The sequence below is a fragment of the Exophiala oligosperma genome (genome assembly GCF_000835515.1).
Source record: "Exophiala oligosperma strain CBS 72588 unplaced genomic scaffold supercont1.2, whole genome shotgun sequence".
NCBI lineage: Eukaryota > Fungi > Ascomycota > Eurotiomycetes > Chaetothyriales > Herpotrichiellaceae > Exophiala > Exophiala oligosperma.
In genome coordinates, this window is record NW_015622819.1 from 611,134 (window position 1) to 637,216 (window position 26,083).

General features: G+C 50.0%; 9 protein-coding genes across 10 annotated transcripts; 6 read left to right on the plus strand and 3 right to left on the minus strand.

Moving 5' to 3' along the window:
* Positions 1–1,416: 1,416 nt before the first annotated feature.
* PV06_01704 (uncharacterized protein) lies at positions 1,417–3,180 on the minus strand (the record flags this gene model as incomplete). The annotated part of the gene is made up of 10 exons (XM_016402329.1): positions 1,417–1,447; positions 1,509–1,593; positions 1,673–1,809; positions 1,876–1,939; positions 2,024–2,333; positions 2,412–2,423; positions 2,489–2,532; positions 2,597–2,887; positions 2,980–3,037; positions 3,124–3,180. The coding sequence occupies 10 exons, from the start codon at positions 3,178–3,180 to the stop codon at positions 1,417–1,419; spliced, it is 1,089 nt and encodes a 362-aa protein (XP_016266226.1).
* Positions 3,181–3,741: 561 nt separating this feature from the next.
* On the minus strand, positions 3,742–6,035 carry PV06_01705 (uncharacterized protein). The gene is made up of 3 exons (XM_016402330.1): positions 5,797–6,035; positions 4,282–5,728; positions 3,742–4,176 (listed from the first exon to the last, which is right to left on the minus strand). The coding sequence occupies exons 1-3, from the start codon at positions 5,850–5,852 to the stop codon at positions 4,063–4,065; spliced, it is 1,617 nt and encodes a 538-aa protein (XP_016266227.1). The 5' UTR covers positions 5,853–6,035; the 3' UTR covers positions 3,742–4,062.
* Positions 6,036–6,972: 937 nt separating this feature from the next.
* On the minus strand, positions 6,973–8,147 carry PV06_01706 (uncharacterized protein; the record flags this gene model as incomplete). Its single annotated transcript, XM_016402331.1, has 6 exons — positions 6,973–7,038; positions 7,101–7,237; positions 7,288–7,320; positions 7,386–7,831; positions 7,886–8,001; positions 8,052–8,147. 6 exons carry the CDS (start codon positions 8,145–8,147, stop codon positions 6,973–6,975), a joined length of 894 nt encoding a protein of 297 aa, XP_016266228.1.
* A 289-nt stretch (positions 8,148–8,436) lies between these two features.
* Positions 8,437–10,364, plus strand: PV06_01707 (uncharacterized protein). Its single transcript, XM_016402332.1, has 2 exons — positions 8,437–8,597; positions 8,661–10,364. Exons 1-2 carry the CDS (start codon positions 8,502–8,504, stop codon positions 10,218–10,220), a joined length of 1,656 nt encoding a protein of 551 aa, XP_016266229.1. The 5' UTR covers positions 8,437–8,501; the 3' UTR covers positions 10,221–10,364.
* Positions 10,365–13,833: 3,469 nt separating this feature from the next.
* PV06_01708 (dihydropyrimidinase) lies at positions 13,834–15,962 on the plus strand. The gene is made up of 5 exons (XM_016402333.1): positions 13,834–14,226; positions 14,292–14,376; positions 14,429–14,468; positions 14,518–14,949; positions 15,008–15,962. Exons 1-5 carry the CDS (start codon positions 14,056–14,058, stop codon positions 15,762–15,764), a joined length of 1,485 nt encoding a protein of 494 aa, XP_016266230.1. The 5' UTR covers positions 13,834–14,055; the 3' UTR covers positions 15,765–15,962.
* Positions 15,963–16,146: 184 nt separating this feature from the next.
* PV06_01709 (uncharacterized protein) lies at positions 16,147–17,359 on the plus strand (the record flags this gene model as incomplete). The annotated part of the gene is made up of 3 exons (XM_016402334.1): positions 16,147–16,624; positions 16,700–16,980; positions 17,068–17,359. 3 exons carry the CDS (start codon positions 16,147–16,149, stop codon positions 17,203–17,205), a joined length of 897 nt encoding a protein of 298 aa, XP_016266231.1. The 3' UTR covers positions 17,206–17,359.
* A 437-nt stretch (positions 17,360–17,796) lies between these two features.
* On the plus strand, positions 17,797–21,025 carry PV06_01710. Of its 2 annotated transcripts, XM_016402336.1 has the most exons (4): positions 17,797–18,943; positions 18,997–19,482; positions 19,539–19,613; positions 19,671–21,025. In XM_016402336.1, exons 1-4 carry the CDS (start codon positions 18,211–18,213, stop codon positions 20,411–20,413), a joined length of 2,037 nt encoding a protein of 678 aa, XP_016266233.1. In that variant the 5' UTR covers positions 17,797–18,210; the 3' UTR covers positions 20,414–21,025. The 2 variants fall into 2 exon arrangements, with proteins under 2 accessions (XP_016266233.1, XP_016266232.1); XM_016402335.1 differs by having other exon boundaries at positions 19,539–21,025.
* Positions 21,026–21,892: 867 nt separating this feature from the next.
* On the plus strand, positions 21,893–24,229 carry PV06_01711 (uncharacterized protein; the record flags this gene model as incomplete). Its single annotated transcript, XM_016402337.1, has 7 exons — positions 21,893–22,144; positions 22,399–22,528; positions 22,627–22,697; positions 22,778–22,969; positions 23,130–23,272; positions 23,351–24,053; positions 24,194–24,229. The coding sequence occupies 7 exons, from the start codon at positions 21,893–21,895 to the stop codon at positions 24,227–24,229; spliced, it is 1,527 nt and encodes a 508-aa protein (XP_016266234.1).
* A 526-nt stretch (positions 24,230–24,755) lies between these two features.
* On the plus strand, positions 24,756–26,003 carry PV06_01712 (uncharacterized protein; the record flags this gene model as incomplete). Its single annotated transcript, XM_016402338.1, has 1 exon — positions 24,756–26,003. One exon carries the CDS (start codon positions 24,756–24,758, stop codon positions 25,908–25,910), a length of 1,155 nt encoding a protein of 384 aa, XP_016266235.1. The 3' UTR covers positions 25,911–26,003.
* Between the last annotated feature and the right edge of the window lie 80 nt (positions 26,004–26,083).

A 26,083-nucleotide genomic window follows, 5' to 3' on the forward strand; every position in this document is an offset into this window, starting at 1 on the left:
GTATTTACGGCCTGCGCGGCTTGAAGATGCTCCTAAGACTCCGCCCTTTAGGAGTCGACAGGGATGCACTTTCACAGGGTTCACCAGGTTACCTCTCCAACAGATTGCATATCTTGATAGCTGGCCAACACTAGACTTGCTATGGAGTACGGTACCAAACTTCTCGGACTAGTGATTGGGGGTGTTGTCGATAGCCTTATCCCGCACTTAAGAGGCAGGCCATTGACCTACCGTACAACTGGTGGTGATCGTACCCATAAATGCATAACAATGTCGAAAAAGTCGCCGCTATTGATATGAATATGATTGAATTAGAGAGAGACGCTTGAACATGTTGCCCAGAAGGTACAGTAGGAAACGGAACTTGTTGATGCCGTAAGGCTGGGCGGTAGGAATTGCGCACACCCACCTCTGCATTACATACAAGGCTATACCTAGTACTTATCAATGGATAGGCCACAGCGGCCACAGCGGGAAGGAGTTCCAGGCCGCCGAGCACAATGGTCGGATCTTCCAGGTCGTACATATGGGCATCTCGTCCATCTGAGCGTGGTGCTTCCATGACTCAAGTCGAGAGGCAGGAGGACCTACAGAGGTAGCGTTCTGAATATAGAAGACGAACAAAAACACTCTCACAAAGACTCGGAATTGTGATCTGACTCAAGTTTGGAATTTCACATTTTCAGTCTTATCGATGTGCGGAAGGAAGGAGACATGTATATCTCTCTCTCTCTCTTTTGTGTTATCCAATCTGTTAGGCATCTAAAAGTTATTAAATACGTCTTTTTGTCTTTGAATTTGGAAAATGGAAACCGCTGCAATTCATTAGAAACACGGAGATTCCAAAGGTGGAAACTCACTCACCAACCTTGACATCTTCGTAGGCGGCAACCGCACTTTTCGTACTGAAGCCACACCACCTGCTAAGTCTTAATACTAGCCTCAGGTTTAACATAGCCATCATCGAAGCCGAGGATCGCAAAGAACAATGAAGCTCGTAATATTGCAAGGCTATGTTAATTCAGGGATGGTCACGTGTCTTGATAGGTACCTAGTGAAATAAAGGGATATTGAGAATGATGAGTACCTAGACACTCATAAGGACAGTAATAACGATAAACTTATCACTTACTCAGTCATGTGTCTCTTACAAAGGTATCTCTATGGCGAATGGCAATTGTGGGTCACTCCAGTGTTGAGTATAGCCTTGTGCGTAGTGTAGAGGTGGGTGTGCTTAAGATCTATCGCTGGTATGGAGTGGGAGTTTTTCTTTTTGAGAAGTATTCTTCGATTTTGTATCTCAATCATTCATACATCAATTTGAAGCTCAGAGAACATAATTTTGAGAGTCCCTCCCGCCTCGTGATCGTTCATGGACGAGCCCAACTTCTTACTCAGTCGCCACCACAAATCCTTTCATGGCAAGTTGAAGTCGACAACAATTCGTCTGCACACACGTCAGTGATTTCCGATATTCTTGACAAACCAGTTTCCTGGCATCGACTTACCCTGCAACCTGACCATTCTTGAGCTTCTGGACTGACTCGTTCCACTGACTCAATCCAACGACCGTAGGCTCGAGGTGGAGTTTTCCTGGATGAAACAACATGTTACGTTAGATATGTGCACATCCATAAACACCCTCTCTTTTAGCCAGATAGAAATCACTCACCGCGTTTGGCAAAGTCCAGTGTCTCATCAATGTCGGCCAATGAGCTGACCAAGGTACCTCTCACCGACTGGCCTCTGAAGACGATTTGTCCAGGGTTCAGGTCGATATGATATTTTCCATCAGGAGGAAGACCGATACTAAATATTGAGGGAGGCGATTAGCGTGTGTGACCCTTCAAACGTGCCAGATCTCTGGCTACTCACCACATGACTTTGGCCAGAGCTCGGTGGCCGACGTAGTTGAGTGCGATTGGGTACGATTGTACAGCTGAGCTTCTCGTTAGCATCGGACTATACTCGAAACTTCCGATCATGATTGATAATGGTTTCTTGGGAAAGGCACTGAACTCACCAGTCACAAACACGCCATGTGCACCACCTTCGGTAAGTTCAAGCACTTGCTTCACCGGGTCACCTTCCTTGAAGTCGAAAAAGTGTTCAGCGCCCAGGCTCATGGCCAATTTACGGCGTTCGTCTCCGGTATCTACCACGATCGGTCGTATGCCCATGGCAGAAGCGAGTTGAACACCCTGAATACCGACACCACCACCTCCGCCGGGGAAGACGGCCCACTGTCCAGGCCGGAGACCGGATTCTTTGATCGAAGTATAGATCGTGGACGCCGAACACATGACCGGTCCTGCCACGTAATCCGAGACACCCTGGACGATATTGTCAACTCTCGTTCATACATAGAGACAAACCAGACAGAAGACTTTTTAGCCTTCATCGTAACATACATCAGGTATCAGCTGGCGGGAAAATCAAAAAGTTAGCCAAACATCCCTTCGTCAATTCTTGAAAAGGATCAGCTTACCGTGGTATAGCTCTCCGGGCACACGACATATTGCTTGTACGATCCTGGAAGAACATCAGCGACTTACCACTTCTCTTATCGACTTGGCTCAAGCCAAAAGAGACATACCGTCACAGTGAAGTCCAGTGAGAACACCCTTGAGACAATAATTGTCCTTTCCGGTCCTGCAATACTCGCATTGATGGCACACATCTTGGATAGGCTTGAAGCCGGCACGCTGACCGACCTTGAAGCCGGTCACCTCTTCACCGACCTTGACAATGACGCCGGCACCTTCGTGGCCGGCACACTTGACGCCAAAAGAAGACATGGAAGGAACGGCCCAGTCATTGAGCATGTAGTGAACGTCGCTCAAACAAAGACCGGTCGCATTGAGCTTGACAAGTACATCTCGAGGACCTAGAGCAAAGGGACTCGGCTTAGCAAAAGCAACGTTGTACTGGAGACATCGGCAGCATCTTGGTAAAATAATGTCAAGGGGGAGCGCGTACCGATCTCTGGCACTGGCACCTTCTCGACCTCAATATGGAAATTGGGGCCTTCGTTTTTCTGTCAAGAGGTTTGTGTCAGTGATACATGGTGTTGTTGTGAGGCCGTGGGTTATGATGGCTGTCTGCTTCAGTTGGTTGACGTACCACGACCCCGGCTATGCATTCCTTGGGGATATCGAACACTGGGGCTGACTCGGACATGGTTGGTCAGATTGTTGAAATTAGTAGGACAGTAACAAACAATATGCAATTGAGATGTAGTATTCAGCAAGCTGTGTCAGGGTGATGCAGTGCTAATACGGTAACAAAAAAGCGTCATCGAAGAAGTGAGAAGTTCAGATGAGAAGACTTGCTGCTCGTTCTCACCCCTCAAGGTTATATAAAGAAAGAAAATTGGCATAACAGCAGGTCGTTCCACAAGCACAACAACCGCGGGTAATGGAATGAGGCCCTCTTCGGTGCCACATAAGGTGTGTTCGTTCACTCAATACGACCAATAGACCGGGAGGAGGGAGGGAGGAGCATGGGGAAGCAAAGAACCGCAGGGGGGCCTCCTCCATCAGCAAGCGCTTCAAACTCGGCATCATCAAATTCGATATTCGCCTACCTCGTCAATCTCGGGGCGAAAGGTTCACAGTAAGACGTACGAGTACATGCGGAGTACGAGTAAATGTAACTCTTACCGAGTACAGCTGTCCGGAGTACATGTAACGAAAGAACCCGCGGGGGGCTTACGGAGCTCTATGAAGATCGTATGTCACAGATGCATTTTACCTTATCCTAAAGAGGGAGAAGTACATTGCCCATATCAGGTACAACATGTCCTCCTCATGCGGTAGACCTCGGTGACACTTTCCTTCCCTGTACTATGTAGTACAGCTTGGTGGCCAGACAAAAACCCCCAAAGTGAACAATGCATAAATGGGGCTCATCATCTTCTTATGTTGCTTACTACTTGTCCAGACAGCGAATATCAGCATCGAAACCAGACACCCGTCTGATTGTGCTACCGTCGGTATCTATGACCTATATAGTCGATGGTACGGAGCCGCCGGTAGAACAGAACATGTGTTAACAGGCCAGTTACGATTTCGTCGCATTCCAGTCTTTCATCCATCCTTGGACGATTTGAACCAGCTGTGATTGAGCTTCAGCTACTGGGCGAGGTGGCAGTTGAGGCGTGGTCTCGTTAGGGAACTGTTGATTGTTAGTGGAGCTCTCAATTTATATGATCACATCTAAATTGGAGACATCCAGAAAGGTAACAACATCTCGAACTTCACCAAGAAAGGCTCAACTTACCAGGCCATTTTCGTCCCAATGGTGGACAGCGCCAGCGATCATGATGACAGGCTCACTGGCATTGCTCGTTCGGTTCAATTGATCTGGAACATCCAGAGTTGCAAGCGGAGTCGCCGGACGCCACGGGTCAGCCTCACCCCCGACAAATGCGAGTCGAGGGTACGAAATGTTGAAGCCACCATACTTGTTTATCGCCGTGAGATTGGGAGCGTGGTGAATGTCGAATGCCAATCGACAAATCAACGTCTCGTACTCCAGCGTCAACAAGCGGGAGACCAGAGGCAACTTGTTCTTCGGCACTCCCGATCCGGTCTGGAAATAGCCCCATTCAGTGCAGACTTGGTAAGACCACGACAAAGAGTTATAATTTGCAAGAGTCTTGTCGGCATACATTGGAGCTGAGGCATTGTGACTGTTGTAGCACTCATCCAAAGTGCCGTCGCACGTTGCAGCACCATAACTGTCGTTGGTCCATGCCATGTAATTCAACAAAGGGGTGGTCAGTGTTTTCGACTCGTTACCCCAACCTCCAGCTTCTACCAAAGACGACGCGGTGGACGCCCTGGCATTGGAAGAGGGCCAGAGAACTTTGTTTGAGGTGATGTTTCCGCAGTAATAGTGGAAATCGAGAACATTGACCGCCGGATCCCAATTGCGGCTTTGCCAACCACCGATGCCGTATGAAGCGACATTCGCAAAGTCATCATTATGGGTGAGTGTCTCCAGGCCGAAGCCGGCCTTGAGTTGTGTGACAGTCTTGGTGTCGTTCTGTTTCAGAACGGTATCCAGGATGTTGGTGAGCTTGACATGGTTCTCGATGCAATCAGAGGGTGCATACTCGCGGACAGGCTCATAGTACTGCCAGAAATCGTAGATGGCTTCTGTCACTCCGGAAGAAGAGATCGCTCCCCAGTACAAGTCAGGATAAATCTTGCGCATGAACGCAGCGAAGCCGCCTGCATATGAGCCTCCGTATGTTATGTACGGTGTATGCGGAGCAGTCAAGTTCACATGTTCGAACCCAGGAAAGACAACATGCGAGGCGAAATATGCTTGATCGGCCAGGGCTTGTTCTGTTGTCAGGAATCGAAGCGACTTCGTGGTCAAGTTTTTGGTTGGGAAACTTGTGCCATAGTACCTGTGCTCGAGGACGACTCCAATGCCGTTGGTTGCGTTGGACAGCTGAGCTAGAATGCCCTTCTGAAGATATACCAATCTGGTCGAGGCATCTGTTTCACCACTTTGCAAGACTATGACGGGACCACCGGGCTTGTAGTATGTCGCATCGAAGAAGTATCGCAGGTTGAACGAGGCATTCGTATGAGGTTCATACTGGGATTCGTTGTGGAAATGGTCTATGGGAACGGAGATGTTATGGGCAGGATATAGCTCGTCCGGGTCAATGTCATCGCGCCGGTGCAGATGAAGTGGTGCAGGAGCAATTATCCTACGGTACGTGCGAGGTCAGTATATCAGGATGTTTCGCTATGCTTCTTCAAGGAAACCACCACTTGCCTTGAAAATGCAACGCCGCAGAGAGCGGTTGCGGTAAGCAGGACAGACCCCTTCATGTTGTGTATATTCTACCTGCGCCAGACTTGCGAACAAGCGTAGGAGCCTGTTGAAGCATACGTATATATGACGAGCAAGCCGGAGGGCGAGCAAGGCCGTCTGGCCTGAACGCAAGCTTTATCATTGTGCACCGGCGATTGCTTTGCTAGCTTCGCCTTGAGAATGTCACCTCGGAAGAGACATGATAGTAGCGATTAGGAAGGTCCTGAGGCTATGACAGCATTGTATCGTGGTGATGCAACGTACACGAGCACATGTCCTTCTTATAACGGCAAGGCGCCGAGATATTGAGACGGTGCGCAGGGAACAGGCGAGGAGACAGCCTATCGTGTCGAGCCTGTGGAACAGTCCATGCTCAAGACTAGTGAGTCCGGGCGATCTGTAGAGCTTCGGGGGCCACTTGGAGTTCAGCAAGCCCCAGTTGATAGGGGACGATTGCGGGCAGCTGTGTGTTTGGAGATAAGATCAACCGGCATCGTCGTCTCGACGCCACCCGCGGCCTTCCGCCTATATGATGGGTTGATGGGGGTCGTGTGCCTGAGCTGCTTCGTACTCGTACTCGTACTGGCCCCAGCATGAGCGATACATTGGAGAGATCCAGATTATGCGGTGATCGAGCACGCGCTCAATAGCTCCATATCATTGTGACCTTGTTGGAATAGCTGCGAGACAGAGATACAGATTCTGTTTGTTTCGACATTTGTACAAAAGGCTGATGGACTCTCATTTCAACACTCAGTCTTTTTGATCGCACTTTCAACTCGGGATTTGATCGGGAGAAGAGACAAGACACTCCCTGGACTCAATGGTCACTGTTGGCTGTGAGCCGTCAACTGCGATACACGGGGGAAAGATGAATATAGATCTCGCATATCATAATGCTTGTCGGAAGGATTCTCGGATTTACTCTGCTCAATCTGCAAAAGTCGAGTTTCAGAGTCAAATGGTGAATATGAATTGGTCTGAATTTCTCTCTTTCCTAATCGAGACTTTGCATCCACCGCTATCCCTGCTTGAGTCCAAGTGCTCTACATATCACAGGGCGGACTCATGAACGCTTCTTTTCCTTTCAACTTTTGACATCTCTTTTTCTTCTCCCATTGCTTATGAGCTCGTATATTACTGCCCATTTGCCAACAACACTCGGCCTCCGTCAACACAAAGGCATCGACCATCGACGTATGCCTAGTTCACTAGCATTAGTATTGCAATGACCGTCCAAGGTGTACATAATCAATGGATCTCACCCCAGCTTGACTGCTCAAATATAAAACTGCTCCAGCAATATCCTCCATCTTGCCTATGCGACCTGCCGGCATGGCTTTGAAGAGGTCCGCAAATTGGTTACCACCCTCTTCCACTGGATTCATCTTACTGGGAATGACTGTGATCAAATCAGAACCTGTCTCACCACCGCGTTATGATGGCACTTACACCCGGGATTGATGGCATTGACCCTAACATACCCTGTGACGAGATGACAGTCAGTGCCTGTTGGAAATGTACAACTCACCCAAAACCATGCAACTCACAACTTGCGTATTTGGAAGCCAGTAATGCCACCAAATGATCAATAGCAGCTTTGCTCGCGGCATAACTGGTCAGATCAATGTTCGTACAGTTGTGCATGCTCGCACAGCTGCTGGTTATGACCATGACACCTCGTCCTTCATCTCTCCCTCTGCGACCATCCCCGAGATCGAGATTGCTCGCTGCTGCCAACAACTTCAGCAGTGCCACAGACAAGAAATAATGTGCCGTCACATTGACTCGGAAAGTGTCGTCCCAGTCGGAATGTCTCGAGGACCACAATGAAGCTTGCAGTTCGTCCAAGGATGCAGTCTTCACATTGCACATTTCTGGAGGGTCCCGTCGAATGCCAGCATTCGAGCAAAGAATGTCCAGGTGAGTCTCGTTCTTCTCAATCTCATCAGCAATGGCAGCGATGCCTTCTTTCGAAGAAACGTCACCAGCAAATCTGGCAGTTCCTAGTCAGCATCCTGCGATTGAGTTATCCCTGAGCATCCTTTACCCTATTGCCGTACCCCCACTCGCTTTTCCGAGTCGCGACAACTCTGCCACTGCTCCTTGAATGTCATCTGTTGGTAAAGCAGTAACATAGACCTTGGCACCATTCGACACGAGACCCTTGACAGTGTCAGATTGAACGGCGAGTATCGTTTTGTCTTCAACTTTACCTTGGCAATCATCAATCCAATCCCGCTGCATCCTCCAGTCACGAGGGCAACTCGACCCTTGACACCAAATAGGTCCGCTACCGAAAGAGTTGACATGGTGTCTTAAGATTACTTCCAACAATGAGAACCATGAAAAAGACCGTTCTAGGAACCATCTTAATGTCACACGCAACATGTGGAAACACGATCTGCAACCGTGCCCACTACGCAAATATTCGACTCGTGCTTCTCCGTCCGGTGGACCGACAGTGTCTCGCACAAGTCCGTTGGTATCCATGCGTTGCAACGTCTCACATGAACGATGGCCTAGGGTGGCACACTCAATGTGAAAATATAACTGTGCTCAAGGGTTCTGAGAACTCGAGACTTTTCAAATCACTGAATCATCCTGATCAGAAAATTTCCCTGCCCTCTTTTCCTCCACTACATTCATTTCCGCGCCCTCCCTCCATGGCGTTAACAGTCAGCGGCCTTCTACAGGCCATCAACCACGACTACACGATGTGGATCGTTGGGGCTATTGTCATTGTCTTTGGTCTCTACTGGGTCAGTATCTTTCAAGGAAACAAAGCCTTGCCGACAAGGACGTTGCTAACCCTCTACCAATAGTGGTCGACATTGACCGACATCCCCAAGATCAAAGGCATTCCCGAGATCCCCGGAGCGTTGCCGGTGTTCGGTCATCTCTTGCAACTCGGACCCGACCACGCCACAGTGTGTGAAGGATGGTGGCGGAAGTACCGCCAATCGGTGTTCCAGATCCGCCTGGGAAACACCCGGGCCGTCGTGGTCAACTCGTTCGAAGACGCGAAGCAAATGCTCGTCGGGCACCAGACGGCCGTCATCGACCGTCCGACTCTGTACACCTTCCACGGAGTCATTTCTTCCACGCAGGGTTTCACCATCGGCTCCAGCCCGTGGGACGACTCGTGCAAGAACAAACGCAAGGCTGCGGGTCAAGCACTCGGCCGCCCGGCGATGCGAGGGTACTTTGACATGTTCGACCTGGAGTCGTACTGCATCGTGCGTGACCTCTTCCGCGACAGCAAGAATGGGGCCACACAGATCGGCGTGAGGCCATACATCCAACGGTACGCTCTCAACACGACCCTGACCCTCTGCTACGGCATCCGCATGGACAACGTGTACGACGACATGTTGAGGGAGATCCTGCACGTCGGTTCCGCCATCTCACTGCTGAGGTCCGCCTCCGAGAATTTCCAAGACTACGTCCCCGTCCTCCGCTACTTCCCCAACAACGAGAAGAACAAAAGGTCCAAGGAGCTCCGCGATCGTCGCGACGCCTACCTCAACTTCCTCCTCAACAAGGTGCGGGACATGATCAAGAAGGGAACCGACAAACCTTGCATCAGCGCCGCCATCCTCAAGGACGAGGAGACCAAACTCACCGGAGTAGAGGTCTCGAGTATTTGCCTGTCGTTGGTGTCGGGGGGGTTCGAGACCATCCCCGGGACACTGACCTCCTGCATCGGTTCCTTGTCCACAAAAGAAGGTCAAGTGTTCCAGGACCGAGCGTACGCGGACATCATGAGGCACTACGACGGCGACGCCAAACGAGTGTGGGCCAACAGTTTCCAAGAAGAAAAAGTCCCGTACGTCAACGCCATCATCAAGGAAGCCGCTCGGTACTACACCGTCAGCGCCATGAGTTTACCTCGCAAGACGGTCACCGAGGTCGATTGGAACGGGGCCAAGATCCCTGCAAAGACCATGATTTTGATCAACGCCCAGGCAGCCAACCACGACGTCGACCATTTCGGCCCCGACGGTGGTGTCTTCAACCCTGAGAGATGGCTGAACGACGAATTCGTCATGAAACCAGACCGAAACACACCGGAAGAAAAACCGGCCCAGGGTATTCAACATTTCAGTTTCGGTGCAGGCTCCAGAGCTTGCAGCGGCCAATTCATCGCCAGCAGGTTACTCTACACCGCCCTGATCCGACTGTTGACCTGTTACAAGATCGTTGCCAGTGACGATGAACCCCCCAACACAGATTACGTCGACTACAACCAGTTCAAGAGCGCCTTGGTGGCCATCCCCCGTGACTTCAAGGTCAAGTTGATCCCGAGGCACGACGAGTCCGTCATCAAGGAGGTCATGGCCGATGCCGCCGAGAGGACCAAAAATTATTATGCAGAGGAGTGAAGAAAGAAAAAGGCAAAACACTGCAGGTAACAATACGGGAGTAGTAATCCACACATTTAGATTTGACAGAGAATTATGGCGTCAAAGTTGAGGTCGAGAACATTGGGTCCGTAATGATGATGATGATGATGATGACATCGTGCTATTTCTTCTGTTCGTTTCTTCAGAGCTGCAATGACGATACTCCGTATCGATACCTATAACAAACATCACCGGGCACCTACCTAGGCAGACAAACAGGGAGATGGTAGTAATGACATGATGACGGGTGGTCGAGAAAATGAAAATACACCCGCCTAATATTGGCAACTTAACAAAGTCCTCGGTATGCTTGAGAACAAGAGTGAACATTGCCTCTAGGAGTGTATGTATATGTGTATTCTCAGGTCAAAGGTGCTTCGCCGAGTCTTCCGTGTCAACAGAGTACAGACACAGGAGCCTCGCAAGCCTAATCATTTGTAAGTGATTCATTCTTCATTCTATGTAACATGGCCGTATTACACACAATCCATATCCCGTACGGATTTGAGTTTGTTTGCAGCTGCGTTCAAGTGCTAAGGTGGTCGGTCAACTCCAGCAGATACATCCACTTTCAAGACTTTGAAGGAATACCGGAGATCTCAGTGATCTGTACTCGTTGGTAAACGTGTCTTGCCGGCTCGGATCATGAAATTGAGTAAGGGTATCCAATGCCTATGGAAGATTGTTTTGGAACAAGAAAACGAACCAATATGGGGCTTCATCAGATCTGCTGACAGCCACGTTCGTCGATCTATCGAATCTGTAGCGGACAAATCCGTGAGCCACATCCATTCCCGATCTCTGTTCTCCGGGGGATTCGAACTCGCTTCGTTGGCCTCTATCGCTGAAGTGCGTTGTTGAGTGGAGAGAAAAAGAGGGGGGAACAACACTCGTACTCTTTACTGTTGAATGAGGTCAAAGTAAATACAAAAGCACCAAAAGAATCAAGGTAACGGAGAACAGCACGATCTCGTAAGAGGTGGAAACTTCAAATCTCCTCCCCCCTTCGGTTGCCGCTGTGGGCTGGACTCTGTGCCAAAGAGACACAAGTTCAAGCTTTGTCCGAAAGCCAGTAAAGCTTATCGAAGCGTTGCTGTAATGGCGAGCGATAAGAGAGTCTAGAAACGAGCGTTGAGCCAAGTCATTGGAGTTTGTCGTGGCAGACGGATATAGTCGCTCACGCATCTCGTTTTGGTTTCTTCGATTTCGATTGCAAGCAAGTTTTCTCGCCTGAGACGCGCTTCATTGTCCGTCTGTTGATCTTACCGAGTATTGTTTCTTCGTTTTCCCTTTGTAAAAAACCGAGACAAGGCATGGTACAGGGGTTTTGTACCTTGTGATCGACTGTCTTCCCTTACCTAATCATAGAGCCTTGGAGGTGTAACACACATAGATCGAGTTACTTGAAATCGCGAGCCAGGGTCGCAGACCATCATCAGACGAAGCTCTCACAAACGAAGATCATGGCGCCTCCTACATCAACGCCCGCAGACGTCGACGTCGATGTATTGATTGTCGGGGCAGGTCCTGTCGGACTGAATCTGGCTTATCAGCTTCAACGTTTCTCATCGCCGCCACTATCATCTCAGAACAAGCCCATTTCGGTACACATTATTGAGAAGCATCCCAAACCAATGCAAGAGGCATTCGGAAGGGCAGTGACTTTCTGGCCTCGGTCGATGGAGATTTTGTCGCAGATGGGATTGGGCGATCAGATCACTCAACAGTGTGTTGCTGTGCGGACATCTGCAGCATATGACACGACCGGGACAGAGGTATTCGGACGAGGCTGGAGTTTTCTGGAAGGTATTGAGGACACCAGGTTCAAATTTGCCAGCGTACTTCGCCAGAAGTTCGTCGAAGATATTTTCCGTGCAGAGTTGAAGAAATATGGCGTCCAAGTCAGCGAGATGAAAAGCTTTGTAAGTCTCGAAATCGACGAGTCGATAGCGCCAGGAGAAAAAGGCAGGGTCAAGGCCACTATTCTCGACACCAGTGGAGGCGAAGGTCAGGAGAAAGAATATGTTGTTCGCTGCCGCTACCTCATCGGCTGTGATGGATCCCGAACGGTGGTGCGAGGCGCCGCGGGTATCGAGTCGGATGGCGACAGAACAGAAGACAAATGGGTGAGAATTGATGGAGTGCTCAAGAGTACAACGATGCCAAAGCCAAGGTCATATGGAGCTATCGAAAGTCCGATATACGGAAATGTGCTCTGGATCCCGCTAGATCATGGAGCAACAAGACTCGGGTTTGCCATGAACGAGGAACGCCGAAAAGCATACAAAGAGCTGAATCAGGAAATATTTATTGAGGAAGCAAAGTTGTCAGTTAAACCATTCGAGATCGAGTACGAACGGGTTGACTGGGCCAGCGTGTACAGTGTTGGACAGCGGGTGGCGAGAACATTCTGGGCGAAAGAATCTGTCTTCCTTGCCGGAGATGCTGCTCACAGCCACAGCTCTGGGGCTGGCCAAGGTATGAACGCAGGCATGCATGATGCAGTCAACCTGGGCTGGAAGCTGGCGTTAGTACTCACTGGTGTGCTCAAACGCGAAGTCTTGGAGACTTATAGCCTGGAGAGGCAGCCCAACTCCAAGAAGCTCATCAAGTATGATGAGGACATCAGCGTTTTGGTGTCGGGACGATTGCCCAAAGATTATACGGGAGACAAGACCGAGGACCCAAACGTTGTCTTGGGGAAGATTTTGCAGGAAGCCAAAGGATTCAACACTGGGTTGACCATCGGGTTCGAGCCAAATCTCGCGGTGCTGCGTGATGACAGCGGGGTCGAGGATCTCTCAGCTGTTGCTGCAAAGCGATCTATTGTTCCAGCTCCAGCCATCCCTGGTTTCCGAGCACCGGACATTCAAGTATTGACACCAGCGCTGTGGGAGCCTGTGTGGTTGCAAAGTCTGATGGCAAACGTGGCCAGGTTCTACATTTTGGTGTTTGTGGGCAAGAGTGCACATGCGAAGGAGCTTTTCATGGGTTTGAAAGCGGATCTCCAGAAGAATCAGCGCATCTCACCCAGCAAAGCTCCAATCACGGAAGCAAAGTCGAATGGAGTGCACCTGAATGGAGATTCGTCTCTAGCACAGGAGTGGCCCGTAGACTTTGTGACGATCCTTCCTGAGAAGGTTGGTAACGCATGGTTTGAGCTGGGAACAGATCCCTTGGGTCGGGTATACTATGATGGAGATGGAAGCGCAAACAAGAGATATGGTGTTGACTCAGACTCCGGTGCTGCATTTGTGCTGAGGCCAGATGGTTGGATCGGGGCGCGATTTGAGCTGGAGGCTAAGACCGTGATTGACGACATAGACTTTTACCTGAGTAGACTTTTGTGTTAGATAGAGAACTGTACATATGAGACGAACTGGGACAATCTCGATCGGTACTCATAATGCATCTGTACTGGTACTGGTACTAGTACTCCATACTGTTCACAAGGAACTTAAGGCACCTCGTATTCGTTCCCCCTTGTTGGCGGCAAGGATGACGCCAACCCATTTGAGGGATAGTCTGATCGCGGACATGTACGTTCGCCGACTGCGGAAGGAAGACAAGCCTCAACAGTTGCGCGCGGTCACAGCAAAAGTCTTATCAATTCCACGCTGGCGTCGTCCTCCGCGGGCAGTACGAGAGAACCTTCCTCTGGTCCCGCTAGTATGGGCGATAGGGACCTCTCCACAAGTCAACGCGCGCGCAAAGATTCTAGCCGCATTTCGAAGAACTTGCTGCATGATGAGGATCAGTTCTATTTCAATCGTATGCTGGCTGGTCGGGGTGAAAGCACAGGTGCTACTTCACCATGGACAGCTTTGATTTACTCGTCATCAATGGTCTCGTCGTGACTGCTTCTGACACGGCCAACTACGACATTGCCATAAAAGATGGGAAGATTGCGCTGCTTGCCCCGCCCGGCGTACTTGCGACAAGTAGTGCAAAGAAGGTGATTGACGCAGACGGTGGTTATGTCATGGTAAGGCTAAGCTGTGGCGGAATTGTTGAATAGGATGCACGGAGGAATGCTAACGATCTTTTCAGCCCGGTGGTATCGACTGCCATGTCCATCTCGAGGAGCCTGCGCTGTTTGGAGGGAAGGGGAGAAGTTCGGACGACTTCGAAACTGGTACGAAGTCACCACTAGCGAGTTGCGCGCAGTAACTAAGATTTGGAAACAGGCACGAGAAGCAGCATCTGCGGAGGAACCACGACCATCGTGTACGTTTGTCCCTTTCTATTATGTCGTCCCATCTAATAGCCATTCCAGAGCATTTGCGCCTCAACCCAAGACCGTTCCTTCTCTCCTCCAAGTCCTGGAAGACACCCATGCTCGAGCCAAGGATAAATGCTACACCGACTACTCATTCCATCTACTAGTTGGCCACCCTGGCGAGCAAGCCTTGTCAGAGTTCCCCAAGCTGCGCGAACACGGGATATCCTCATTGAAGATTTACATGACTTATGCCGCTCTGCAACTCCGAGATGATGAGATCCTCGACGTCTTGCTGGCTTCAAGGAAAGAAGGCATTACAACCATGATTCACGCCGAGAACGGCGATGTGCTGAACTGGATGACCAAGAAATTGGAAGAGAGAAAGTTATATGCCCCGAAATATCATGCTACATCAAGGCCCCAGATCGTAGAGACTGAGGCTACCAACCGAGCCATTGCGCTGGCCGAGCTGATGGACGCCCCTATGTGAGTTGCAGACTGTACCATGAAGCACGTCCCAGAAACTAACCAGACTTTCTGCCAGACTGGTTGTTCATGTCTCATCCCCGAGTGCTGCAGCCCATCTTCGTAATGCTCAGACTCGGGGACTTCCAGTCTACGCCGAAACTTGCCCTCAGTATCTTTTCCTGACCCGAGATGACCTGGATAAACCACATTTTGAAGGTGCCAAATGTGTGTGCTCTCCACCGCCACGAGAATCGGCGAATGACCACGAGGCAATCTGGCTAGGTCTTGCCAATGGTACATTTACCGTTCTCTCTTCCGATCACTGCCCTTTCATGTACGAGGACTACGAGAAAGGAAAGAAATCTATCATCAGCGAGGAGTACCCTGAAGGACGCTTCAGCGGGATTCCCAACGGATGTCCAGGGATTGAAACTCGTCTGGCTGTGACATTGAGTGCCAATCGACTCCCTCTGCAGAAATTTGTCGAGGTTACCAGCACCAACCCAGCAAGGCTGTACGGGCTGTACCCTAAGAAGGGGACAATTCTTCCGGGTGTCAGTGACGCTGATCTGACAATCTGGTATCCTCCTGGCAAGCTGGGAACGTTCAAGCTCACTAACTCGATGCTGCATCACAATGTGGATTACACCCCTTTTGAAGGTATGGAGCTAAACCAGTGGCCCAGATATACCATCCTACGGGGTGAGGTGGCATGGGATAGGGACAATGGTGGTCTCCTCGGTAAGAAGGGATATGGACAATTCGTGCCCAGGGGCAAGAGTACTTTGCCCGGACCTCGAAAGGAGGGAGAATGGGATGTGAGCACCTTTTAAGTCACAATGAAAACTATGCCAAATGAGTACGTTGCGTTTTTTGTTGTGTGAAGTCATCTATGGGTCAGTATTCGGCCCTGCCTCGTCAATGCATCAGCGACTATCGAACCAGATGACAAGGTGTAACCAAAATTGGTGGAGCGCCTATAGTAAAGCAACCTGAGACAGTGATCTGACTGAAGCCGAGGCAAAACCCACCATTACTATATGGTAATTAAGCGGGGAAGCTGATGGCCGGAGTTACGAGCTGACATTACGCGAAGAGTCAATAACAGTGGTATTCTTCGCGCGGGAGGATATAAAAGAAGCCATGGAATGGAAGAGGGTGTTTCATGGTTTCCCATTTATAGTGAGACTCTACAAAACTTCATAACGCGACAAAATGTCTCTTGACAAGTTTAACTTCCATTCCAGGGCTGGAGCTCGAAGACCGTTGCCTGAGGACGCTGGGACTCGGGCAGATATTGAACATGTCCTTCAGCATGGTTATGTCGTTATACCTGATTGTTTCACAAAAGCAGAAGCCAAAGAAGCACGAGACGAGATTGTACGCTTGTTGGGCAAGGACCCATTGCCCGGCCGCAACAGTTTCGAAGGTCTAAACACCAACCGCATATACTCTCTCCTCAACAAGAGTCGAGTATTTGACAAGTTTTTGGTCTTACCTCGCGTGCTGGCATTGAATGATTACTTCTTGGACCCAGGGTATCTGCTTTCGGCATTTCATACCATCTCCATCAACCCGGGCGAAAAAGCACAGGCTCTGCATCATGACGACGGCTATATTCAGGTCCCGAGGCCCCGATTACCATTCGGTGCGGCCATCATGATCGCATTCGACGAGTACACGGCTAGCAACGGTGAGTTTGATGACATCGATCAGAAGTCGACGGGTTGTTTGGTACTTTGGATTTGACTGACAGCACTGATGACAGGCGCCACAAGAATCATACCTGGTTCTCATATCTGGGACAGTTCGCGCCGTGGAACTCCTGAAGAAACGATACCTGCCCTGTGCCCCGAGGGAGGAGTGGTGTATTTCGTCAGTACCTTGTGGCACGGGGGAGGTGCCAATGTGTCCGATCGTCCTCGACAGAGTGCCACGGTTCAGTATTGTAACCCGTACATTCGTCCGATCGAGAACCAGATACTGGCCGTGGATCCACGAAAGCTTGATCAGATTGACCCGCGGATTGTGGAGATGATGGGTTATAAGGTGAGTGGCCACCATATTATAAACATACTTGATGTACTGTTCTGCATACTGTCCAGTGCTGGAAAAACTGACAGATCATTGCAACAGCACATGGAGCCCTTTATGGGTTATGCAGACGGTCTAGGCCCTCGTCGGGCCGCTCGGAGGATGGTGAGATGGCTCCAGAGCGAGGTGGACGAAAACCCTCCAACATTTGCACACGAGGCTCCAGAAGCCAAGTTGTGAGAGGAGTCGAGTACCTACTATAGGTATTGTCGCGTGCCTTGTCAGGACCGATTCGTCACGCGAGAGAGAGTGTGAGAGACACATAGACAAACACAGCTCGTAAGGCTGACATGGCGTGATGACCAATAATGAGGCAAAATTGTCGTGTAATCGGTACGGAAGTGAGGTATATTTTTTATGCAAGCCTATAGGCACAATTCTACCCATGAGCTGTTCCTTTGAACGATTTAGACTCGGTGTACGGCATGTATTGTACATTCCATCTATTACTCGCCAGGTGCCCTCGATGACTTGCAATTTTCACCGTAGACAGAAAGCAGATAAAAGAGACCATGATGCAGTTTGTCATCTTTGTAGGCTGAGTCATGGTCCGGTCTTGGAGAGGCATAGCGAGCCCATTCTAAGAGGCTTACAGGCAAAGAAAACTGGGAATGGGCGGGATCAAGCGAATCGTATCCGTAATTGATGGCCTTTCCAGCCAAGGATAAGGTGAATTCGGGAGGCATTTCTCGGTGTCGATAAGCACCATTAACGACGTAATGTGATGAATTGACAGCGAATTGGTGCCCGTTGATCTACTCCGTATTGTACTCTAGGTGTGAACAAAAGGCATACTCAACGCCTCCTCCCTAATCGTAGTGGAAATCTGACCTGGACATTCTCCTCCTCTCATTTCCCCTCGACTTACCACTTCTGCTACAAAGATCATCCTGTGTCAGCAACATTGATTTTTCTTTTCTTGACTGTTATTTCGTACTCTCAGAGTCACTTGTAAAACCCATCATGTTGGACAACCCCCGGTAAAGGTGGCTGACAGGCCGATCACTCCCCTCCACCCGCGCTGCCAAACCGGAACAAGCTACGGGCTTAGCGAACAACAACACCCGCAGCAACGATCTAATCTCACATTATTTCCCTCCTCCGCTTTTTTACTGTACATACTCATCCAAGTGCTGATTTAATCAGACACTGCCAACAACGGCCAACACCTCACACGCCGTGACCATGGCCTCATCACGCCCCAACTCACGTCGCTATGGCGGAGATAATAGTAATGACACTGAACCATTTCCTGCGATGCCCGAATCATCCGCCGGGCCCAGCTCCTCTTCGCCTACCACAACAACCACCACGACAACGACGACCACCACCTATACTTCTCGCGGGAGACCATACACCTTCACTTCCACCCAGGCCCCGACCCAAGGCCCTGCGACGATCGTCTCTTCCTCAGGACTTTCTTCACAAGGACCAAGTACGCGGACGACAGTCACCACACCACCACAACGAACCACCATGTCAACCTCCTCTCCCCAATCCGTCTCTCCCCAGATCCCTCGAAGGCGCCCTATTGGTATCAGAAGGCTCCCATCATCAAACTTGAGGCAGGATGCTCTAGAAGAAAATGGCGGTGCAAGTGGAAATGTCAGTAGGGCATCATCGGGACGCGGGCGCAGTACCTCGGCGCCGCAACATCTCGCAGTGCCTCAACAACAAGGTGGTCACACTTTGACGAGACAGTCGACGAGGCAGTCTCTGCTGCCAACCGTCGCCGAACATCATACCGCCAATGCGACAACCGATCGAGGCACCATGAATGAGATGACCGGGGTCCCAGGTCGCAGAAGGAGCGTTAGTAACGCTGCACGATCGGTTATAAGTCGCCTCAGCGATCATTCGCGTGAGACTCAAGAGCCAGAGTACAACTCAGAGGTGGTTGACTTGTTGGATGTTCTTGGTACGTGACATGATAGATGCTGTGGAGGGTGCACAAGACTAACTCTCTACCAGATCCCGAGGTGTCCACTCTAACCACTCTGACAAACGTGCAGAATTCCTTGTTTGTGCCAGATCTCGGTCGTTGGGTCAACCGAAGACCAACCTACACCCTCAGTAGTCGTCGCTCGACCATGAGTCGCCGCCCGCCGTCTACATTAGAAGAGAGAGAACCGGTGGGCATGACTCCGATTGAGAGTGTCGGTACCGAAACCCCGGTCGAAGGAGTACCAGAGGAATACGGGGCCGACGCGGAGAGTGTCTCTCCGGCTGTTCAGCGGACGTGGTCTTATCAAAGGAGACCTGAAATCGAACGAACGCACAGTATTTCCTCGGTCGTTACCGATTCCCATTTTGCAGTTTTGCCGCATGGTATGTCGCTCGAAGGATGGTCCGAGGAAGATAAGGAAGCCTTGGATGACCATGTACGACATATGATGCACTCGAAGCGTTCGAAATTCAAGTATAGCATGATCGCGTTTGGAAAATACGTTCGACAACGTAAGTCCAAGGCGCAAACCATCCATGAGAAACGTATGCTGATCTTTCGTCCACAGCTCTGGGATTGTTTGTTACACTATATGCGGTTTCGATCACCTTGTTCGGTCTTGCTTGGGTTCTGTTTTTGATCGGTAGGCGAAATCACTCCACCAACTTCAAGCCGTCTCTGCTGACACACAGTTTTCCAGGTTGGATTTATGTTGGAGATCGACAATCCTACCTGATTAACGTCATTGATAATGTCCTAGTCGCACTCTTTGCTCTTATGGGTGACGGCCTGGCTCCTTTCCGGATCGTCGACACATACCATATGATTTTTATTGCCCACTACCACCACCTCACATGGCGCCTGAGACGCGAGCAGCAACTGCCCAGCCTTCGAGATCACAATGACCTGCCAGCGAAGAGCGAGAAAGAAGCAGATCCGGAATCTGCAAACCCTAACGAGGCCGAATTTTCCGTTCTCAACGCAAAGCAACAGCAGCGGTTGATTCACCACCAAGCGAAGTTTTCCAAGTCACACTCGTTCTATAAGCCTCATGAGACAACAACCCATCATGCTTTTCCCTTGCGCCTTCTCGTGGCTATTGTCGTACTGCTTGACTGCCATTCCCTGTTGCAGATTGCTCTCGGGACATGCACCTGGGCCATCGACTACCACACTCGACCTCAAGCATTGACGGCAACCATTCTTTCGTGCTCTATCACCGTCAATATCACGGCCGGTATACTGATCAGCGTTGGTGATCGAAGAACGAGAAAGAAGGATGTACTCAAGAAGATTGAGAGACAGCAAATGACGGCTGAAGCCATCAAAAAGGTTGAGCACCACAAGAAAGATAGGATGAACAATCTCCATGAAGCAGGATCTCGAGAAAACTTTGAAGTTATTGACGAGGAGACGGCAGAACAGGTCAGGTCTGCGAGATAGTTAGAGGGCCACCTGCGTCAACGGTGTGACTTGGAATATACTTGCCACGACATCTGTTGGTTGGAAGAATCTAGGGTGTATGCTGAGACCTGATAGTGTCGCTGGTCAAATTGACATCGACGGTGCGCCATTGGTTGTTTTGTTTGGACGATACCCCCCTGTTTTTTGTTCCTGGCGCTTGTCGTTTGCCTGGCTGGCGATGGCTGGAATTACGTCCCTCAAATGTGCGGCAAACTGGTCCTGGCGATTCTGGATGAGATGAAATATGTACCTTCATAAATATCGCAATACTATTCTAATTGGGCACAGTCACAGACCCGTCTTGTTCAACCATACCAGCTATTGCAGTTGCCTTTGGAGTTTGTGTTTCGGCAGTGCAATATTGATCTTGCTTCTTGTGATCTCTCTCGGGAAGAGAAGGGTGACACCTTCGCTTTTGAATATCCACTTCCCACATCTTTGACTACTATTCCATCACTTCTTATATTTCTTGTACCATGTGGAGACTTTGAAGGCTGTCAACCGAGAAACTACTCAGATTTGATTTGAAAGCAGTTCTGAAAGCAGTCAGTGGCTCTCTACCCAATCTTTTTGGGAAAAGTGTGATCATTCAGCTTAGGTAAGGATATATCTACAATTGTGGCTGTCTCTGAAGGAAGTTTAGAACCACAAACCGGGACAATGTCGGTGTCTTTGAAATAAACCAGATTTGGAACCGTTGCACGAGCCGAAGGTTCTCTTTTCTGTTGACTGGTTGATGTTCCGTCAGTTAGTCAGTAATACTGTGAAGAAAGCGACCAGACAAAAGGACTTGTTATCTTGACTTGTATTTTTTTGGTCCGGAAAAAAGACTTCGGTACTGGCCATCCCCGAAAGGAGTAAAAGGGTAAGCAGCGTACTCGACGCCTCGTGTTTGCTTACATTACACAACACAACACAAGGTGCACCCCTGGACACTCGAGCTGAACAACGAGGCTGCAATTCAAGTTTTGGATGGACCACTCCGAATGAGGTGACAATTCCCCCGTTGGCTGAACACCCACACGCTTCCGCCCTCCTTCACGCTGAACAACTGGGCAACTCGCCACTTAGTCATCGGGGGTTTTTTTGGCCAGATGATCTTTTCGACATCTCTGGGTCCAAGTGCGGACAGAAAGAACAGTCGGCAGCTTATTAACCTGATTCTGATGAATCCCACATCCCTGGATCCCTGTCCGAGTGTCGTCTAAGCAATTTTTGACCGGCTAGATCCAGTGAGCATTTGAGAGCAAGAGACAAGCATTCCCTTCTAAAACTCTGTCCCTAGGAGATATCTACATAATCCAAGGATGGTAAATGATCTGTCTCAAATGCTCACATCACAATCTGACAACTCTTTTGAAATCTGTGCCTTTCCTTAGGTACCTGACTCACAGTTGTCAGTGATCCTGACATCCTCGTTACCGAGTACACTATACCGCGCATGGAGTATGCAACAACATGGACGACCCTGACAGTCTGATAAAGATCATCACAACGACGACGGGAGGGCAGGTGCAAGGCCCGATGATCGCCAACACCGACACAGTTCACACGAATGATACCGACACGGTGGTGGGCAATCCTACCCAAAATGGTGATTTCGAGTTCGTGCTTATGGCTCCGAATGGAGGGCTCGACAAATCTGGCATCAGTCAGATTCGAGCTCACACAACGAGAGAGTTGCACAAGACTAGACGTCAAGCTGGACAGGTATGTTCTTCCATATTAGCTGACCGTGTTCCTTCCATTTTTCCTTTCCCGTCACTACCTTTCATCTTGCTTGAAATTGTTCCCTTCTCTTCAATTGTCATTATCTTGCAGTGTGGGTGATCTTGTTCCCACATATTTACTGATCTCACGTTATTGTCTTCCTTTTGATGATGTCGCTCCATACTTTGGTGGTGGACAGCAACATCTCGGAATTGGAATGATGTACTAATTGAACATATCATTTGTGTCAAAAGACCCTCCTTCGTCGAAAGAACCGTCCTGAAAACATCCTTTTCGGGTCTCAACTCGATGCGTTCCAGGTATTGCCGCAACTACGTATGGAGGAGCTGCGACCTGGAATTCTCAACGAGGTCAAGTACAATGGTCCGTGTTACACATGCCTCCCTTACCCGAATGGCTTCCCTTTTACATCTTACGGTCAATCTGCTGTAACTCACGGGCTTATTGTTTCGCACCCCTAGTGTTTCACGTATACAACCAGACTGCTATGCAACAAGTCATCTGGCCTCGAGGAACAAAGGACGACACATTTGTAAGTTGGTCCTATACAAAATATGGTGGTTGGACTGCTGTGTTGCCCTGACTCTCGGCCTCTATTTTGACAGGTTACAGTTCACAGGAATGCTCCTGATGTGCTCGGTTCACCTCGACAGTCTCCATACTCGGTCGAATACTGTGTCTCCAGTCTCGACTGCCCTGAAACTGGAAGCGATGAGAAAAGTGCGCGAGAAGATCCAGACTCAGTCAGCGGACGATATTATCAGCTGTATTGCGGCCATCGCCTGTCTTGCTGCTTGTGCCTTGGTAAGTGAAGTCGAAAGAAGTGGTAACAGTCTGAACGGAACCTATCCTTTTGCCAGAGCGACCATCACGATCTTCGGATAATAATTCGAGGTCCTGGCTCTGGTGGTTTCTTCGAAAACATAGGATCGCTGACGTTTGCTCGTGTCGAGGACGAAACCAGGTCCGGGATGGAATCGAGGGTGCCGATGAGTACCAAATACATCGAAAAGCATATGCGATGCTCATAAAAGAAGCATTTGAGAAACGAATGTTTGAGCGCTCAAGGTTTTGTAAGGATGTGTTGCGAATAATTACGGTGATAGCGTGCGTATTTCCTTAGAGTTCAATTCACCTCCAGTCACTTAGGAAAAAGTTACTGACCGAACATTCAAATGAAAACAGGATCGGAAGAAGATGTAGTATGCCAATACCTGGTTTGGCGCCGCTGATCAACACCGCAACCGCATTCAAAGAGTACGAATATGTCTTCGAGGATGAATGGCAGACCAGGACACGTCCTGAAGCAGAACTCTTTTCACCAGTATATGATGGACGGGATGATCCAGACAACGAAGATTCTTTTCCCTATGTCCACGCCGACCATCTCAGACGCTTACTGGGGATGATTCAAATAACCATCGAGATTTGGACAAGACAGACCAGAACGCCGCTCGAGGTGGGGCCCAAGGAGGTCGCACTTTTGGGCCTATTATGTCGACAAATCCTCTCCCTGCCGAGTGCGAAGATGCCAGGACTTGCCTGTACCGGAGACCACATGTACGAGTCCTGTCGTCTGACGTCGGTGTTGATGATCCAGAGTGTTGCACTTGGGAAATCCTGGAAAACAGTCGCACAAGCTTCAGCGTTGCTTGGAGAGCTGCGAGTTGCGCTGGAAAAGACACATTTGGGTCCGACATTCGAAGGAGGAGGTATCTCAGGGAAGGGACTTTGGGATAAAAATATCGGTCTCTTGTACTGGATTGGGCTCGTGTTTCATTGCGCAGCGTTTGGATCGCCGGATTATGGATTCGGACATGCTTTGCAAACGAGTTTGTCTTTCGAGGTGACGTATAATTATCATGATTGGCATGGTGCATTGATTCCGGTGAGCCTCATGTCTCTATTCTTTTCTTTTAATTTTTGAATTGCCATCCATATTGAAAGAGACCGGCAAGAGGAGCGACGTCTGCGACCGGTCGTGGTAAGAAATACTAAGGATCATGCTAACATGATTTGTCTTTGCAGATGTTGACATTGAAGGATGTCATGCCCGATAACTAAAATACCAAGGAATGGTGTCTCGAGAAAGAAGTACGCTTGTGCATCTTTGTTATAGTTGCAACGGCTTGAGTGATTCTGAACATCATGCAGCGTGTTATGATGGTCAGAGTTGTCAGCCTTGTCTTTAACAGGCCCCTTTTCAGCTTAGCGGGGGGCATTCAGCCTCGGCGAACTTCTCGATAATAATAATCTCCATCTTCTCTCGTCTCTTCGAAGCCATCTCCACCACCGAATTTGGAATGACGTAGTATGAGGAGAAAATTCGCGTCTTTGACAATCCCGGCAGTTGTTTGATGGGATCGTAGAGTGAGAAAATACCCGCTACGAGTACGGAGTACGAAGTACCGAAAACACGACTGGTCGGTTTTGTTTGTGAGGCACCTCGTCCCGAAGGTAGGATTTTGTTCGCTGCATCTAGCTTTCTCACCTCTTTGTATTACTTTTACGAGTAGAATAAGAATACAGCCTTTCAGCTGATACTTTGAGTGTAAAATCAAATAAAGGTCTAGAACAACAACAACCAAAAATGCCACTGCCAACAGGAGTTTACCGAGCCGACCAGGTAGGGTCACTCCTTCGACCGAAAGAAATCCTCGCGGCTCGTGAAAAAGTCGCAGATGGAACCCTCACCACCTCCGACCTCCGCCAGCTCGAAGACAAGTACATTTCAGAGGTCGTGCGCAAACAGCTCCAGGCGGGTCTCCGGTCCATCACCGACGGCGAGTTTCGACGTGCCTTTTTCCACCTCGATTTCCTCCAGCACCTGGACGGCGTCGAGGTCCAGGGCAGTCTGTTGTCGACGAACAAGTCCAAGGGCGGGTGGATGCCGCCCCGGCTCGTGGTGACGGGCAAGCTGGGCCACAGCAAGCCCATCCAGGTGGACGATTTCAAGTTCCTCGAGCGCGAGATCGCCGCGGCGGGGGGCGAGGCGTCTTTCGGGAAGGTCACCCCCAAGGTGGCCATCCCCAGCCCGACCATGGTGCACTTTCGCGGCGGGCGGGACACCATCGACCTCGACGCCTACCCTTCCCTGGACGACTTCTTCGACGACCTGGCCCGCGTGTACCAGGAGGAACTCCAGGACCTGTACGACGCGGGTTGCCGGTTCGTCCAGCTCGACGACACCAACCTCGCCTACCTGTGCGACCCGAAGATGAGGTCCGAGGCCGAGTCCCGCCACGGGAGCGACGGGAAACAACTCGCCCGCCAGTACGCCAACCTGATCAACAAGGCCATCGAGAAGAGACCGAGCGACATGACCGTTGGTATTCACCTGTGCCGAGGCAACCACCGGAGCCAGTGGTTCGCTCAGGGAGGGTACGAGCCAGTCGCGGAAGTTTTGTTCAAGGATCTCAACGTCGACGTGTACTTTTTGGAGTACGACGATGCCAGGAGCGGCGACTTCAGTCCCCTCAGACACCTGCCGGAGAACAAGGTCGTGGTGTTGGGCGTCATGACCAGTAAGAAGGGTGACTTGGACGACAAGGACGCCATGGTGCAGAGACTGACAGAGGCGAGCAAGTACTGCAAGCGCGGATTGGATCAGTTGTGCGTCAGTCACCAGTGTGGGTTCAGTAGTACGATGGAAGGGAACGAGTTGAGCGAGGACCAACAGTGGGAGAAGATTAGGCTTGAGGTGGAGATTGCGAAGAAGGTTTGGGGGGATGACATCTCGAGATAGATGTAACTGAACGAGCATGACAATGGAACGGAAGTGCCAGGGTGTGTGTTTGGTTATGGCTTTGGGAGAGGGTGTGTGGAAAGACGGATGGGAAATGAGGGATGGGATATACAGCATCAATCAACCTTTGAAATGGCTGAATGTATTGTAGCAAACAAAGACCAATTGTAGCG

Excerpts from the sequence above, each read along its gene's own strand:
- PV06_01705 (XM_016402330.1), bottom strand. The coding sequence starts at position 5,852 with ATGAAGGGGTCTGTCCTGCTTACCGCAACCGCTCTCTGCGGCGTTGCA. Across the intron at positions 5,729-5,796 it reads TGCGGCGTTGCATTTTCAAG|GATAATTGCTCCTGCACCAC; the intron begins GCAAGTGGTGGT and ends CACGTACCGTAG. Across the intron at positions 4,177-4,281 it reads ATTGGGACGAAAATGGCCTG|TTCCCTAACGAGACCACGCC; the intron begins GTAAGTTGAGCC and ends AACAATCAACAG.
- PV06_01707 (XM_016402332.1), top strand. The coding sequence starts at position 8,502 with ATGGCGTTAACAGTCAGCGGCCTTCTACAGGCCATCAACCACGACTAC. Across the intron at positions 8,598-8,660 it reads TTGTCTTTGGTCTCTACTGG|TGGTCGACATTGACCGACAT; the intron begins GTCAGTATCTTT and ends CTCTACCAATAG.
- PV06_01708 (XM_016402333.1), top strand. The coding sequence starts at position 14,056 with ATGGACAGCTTTGATTTACTCGTCATCAATGGTCTCGTCGTGACTGCT. Across the intron at positions 14,227-14,291 it reads CAGACGGTGGTTATGTCATG|CCCGGTGGTATCGACTGCCA; the intron begins GTAAGGCTAAGC and ends CGATCTTTTCAG. Across the intron at positions 14,950-15,007 it reads GAGCTGATGGACGCCCCTAT|ACTGGTTGTTCATGTCTCAT; the intron begins GTGAGTTGCAGA and ends ACTTTCTGCCAG.
- PV06_01710 (XM_016402335.1), top strand. The coding sequence starts at position 18,211 with ATGGCCTCATCACGCCCCAACTCACGTCGCTATGGCGGAGATAATAGT. Across the intron at positions 18,944-18,996 it reads TGACTTGTTGGATGTTCTTG|ATCCCGAGGTGTCCACTCTA; the intron begins GTACGTGACATG and ends ACTCTCTACCAG. Across the intron at positions 19,483-19,538 it reads TGGAAAATACGTTCGACAAC|CTCTGGGATTGTTTGTTACA; the intron begins GTAAGTCCAAGG and ends TTTCGTCCACAG.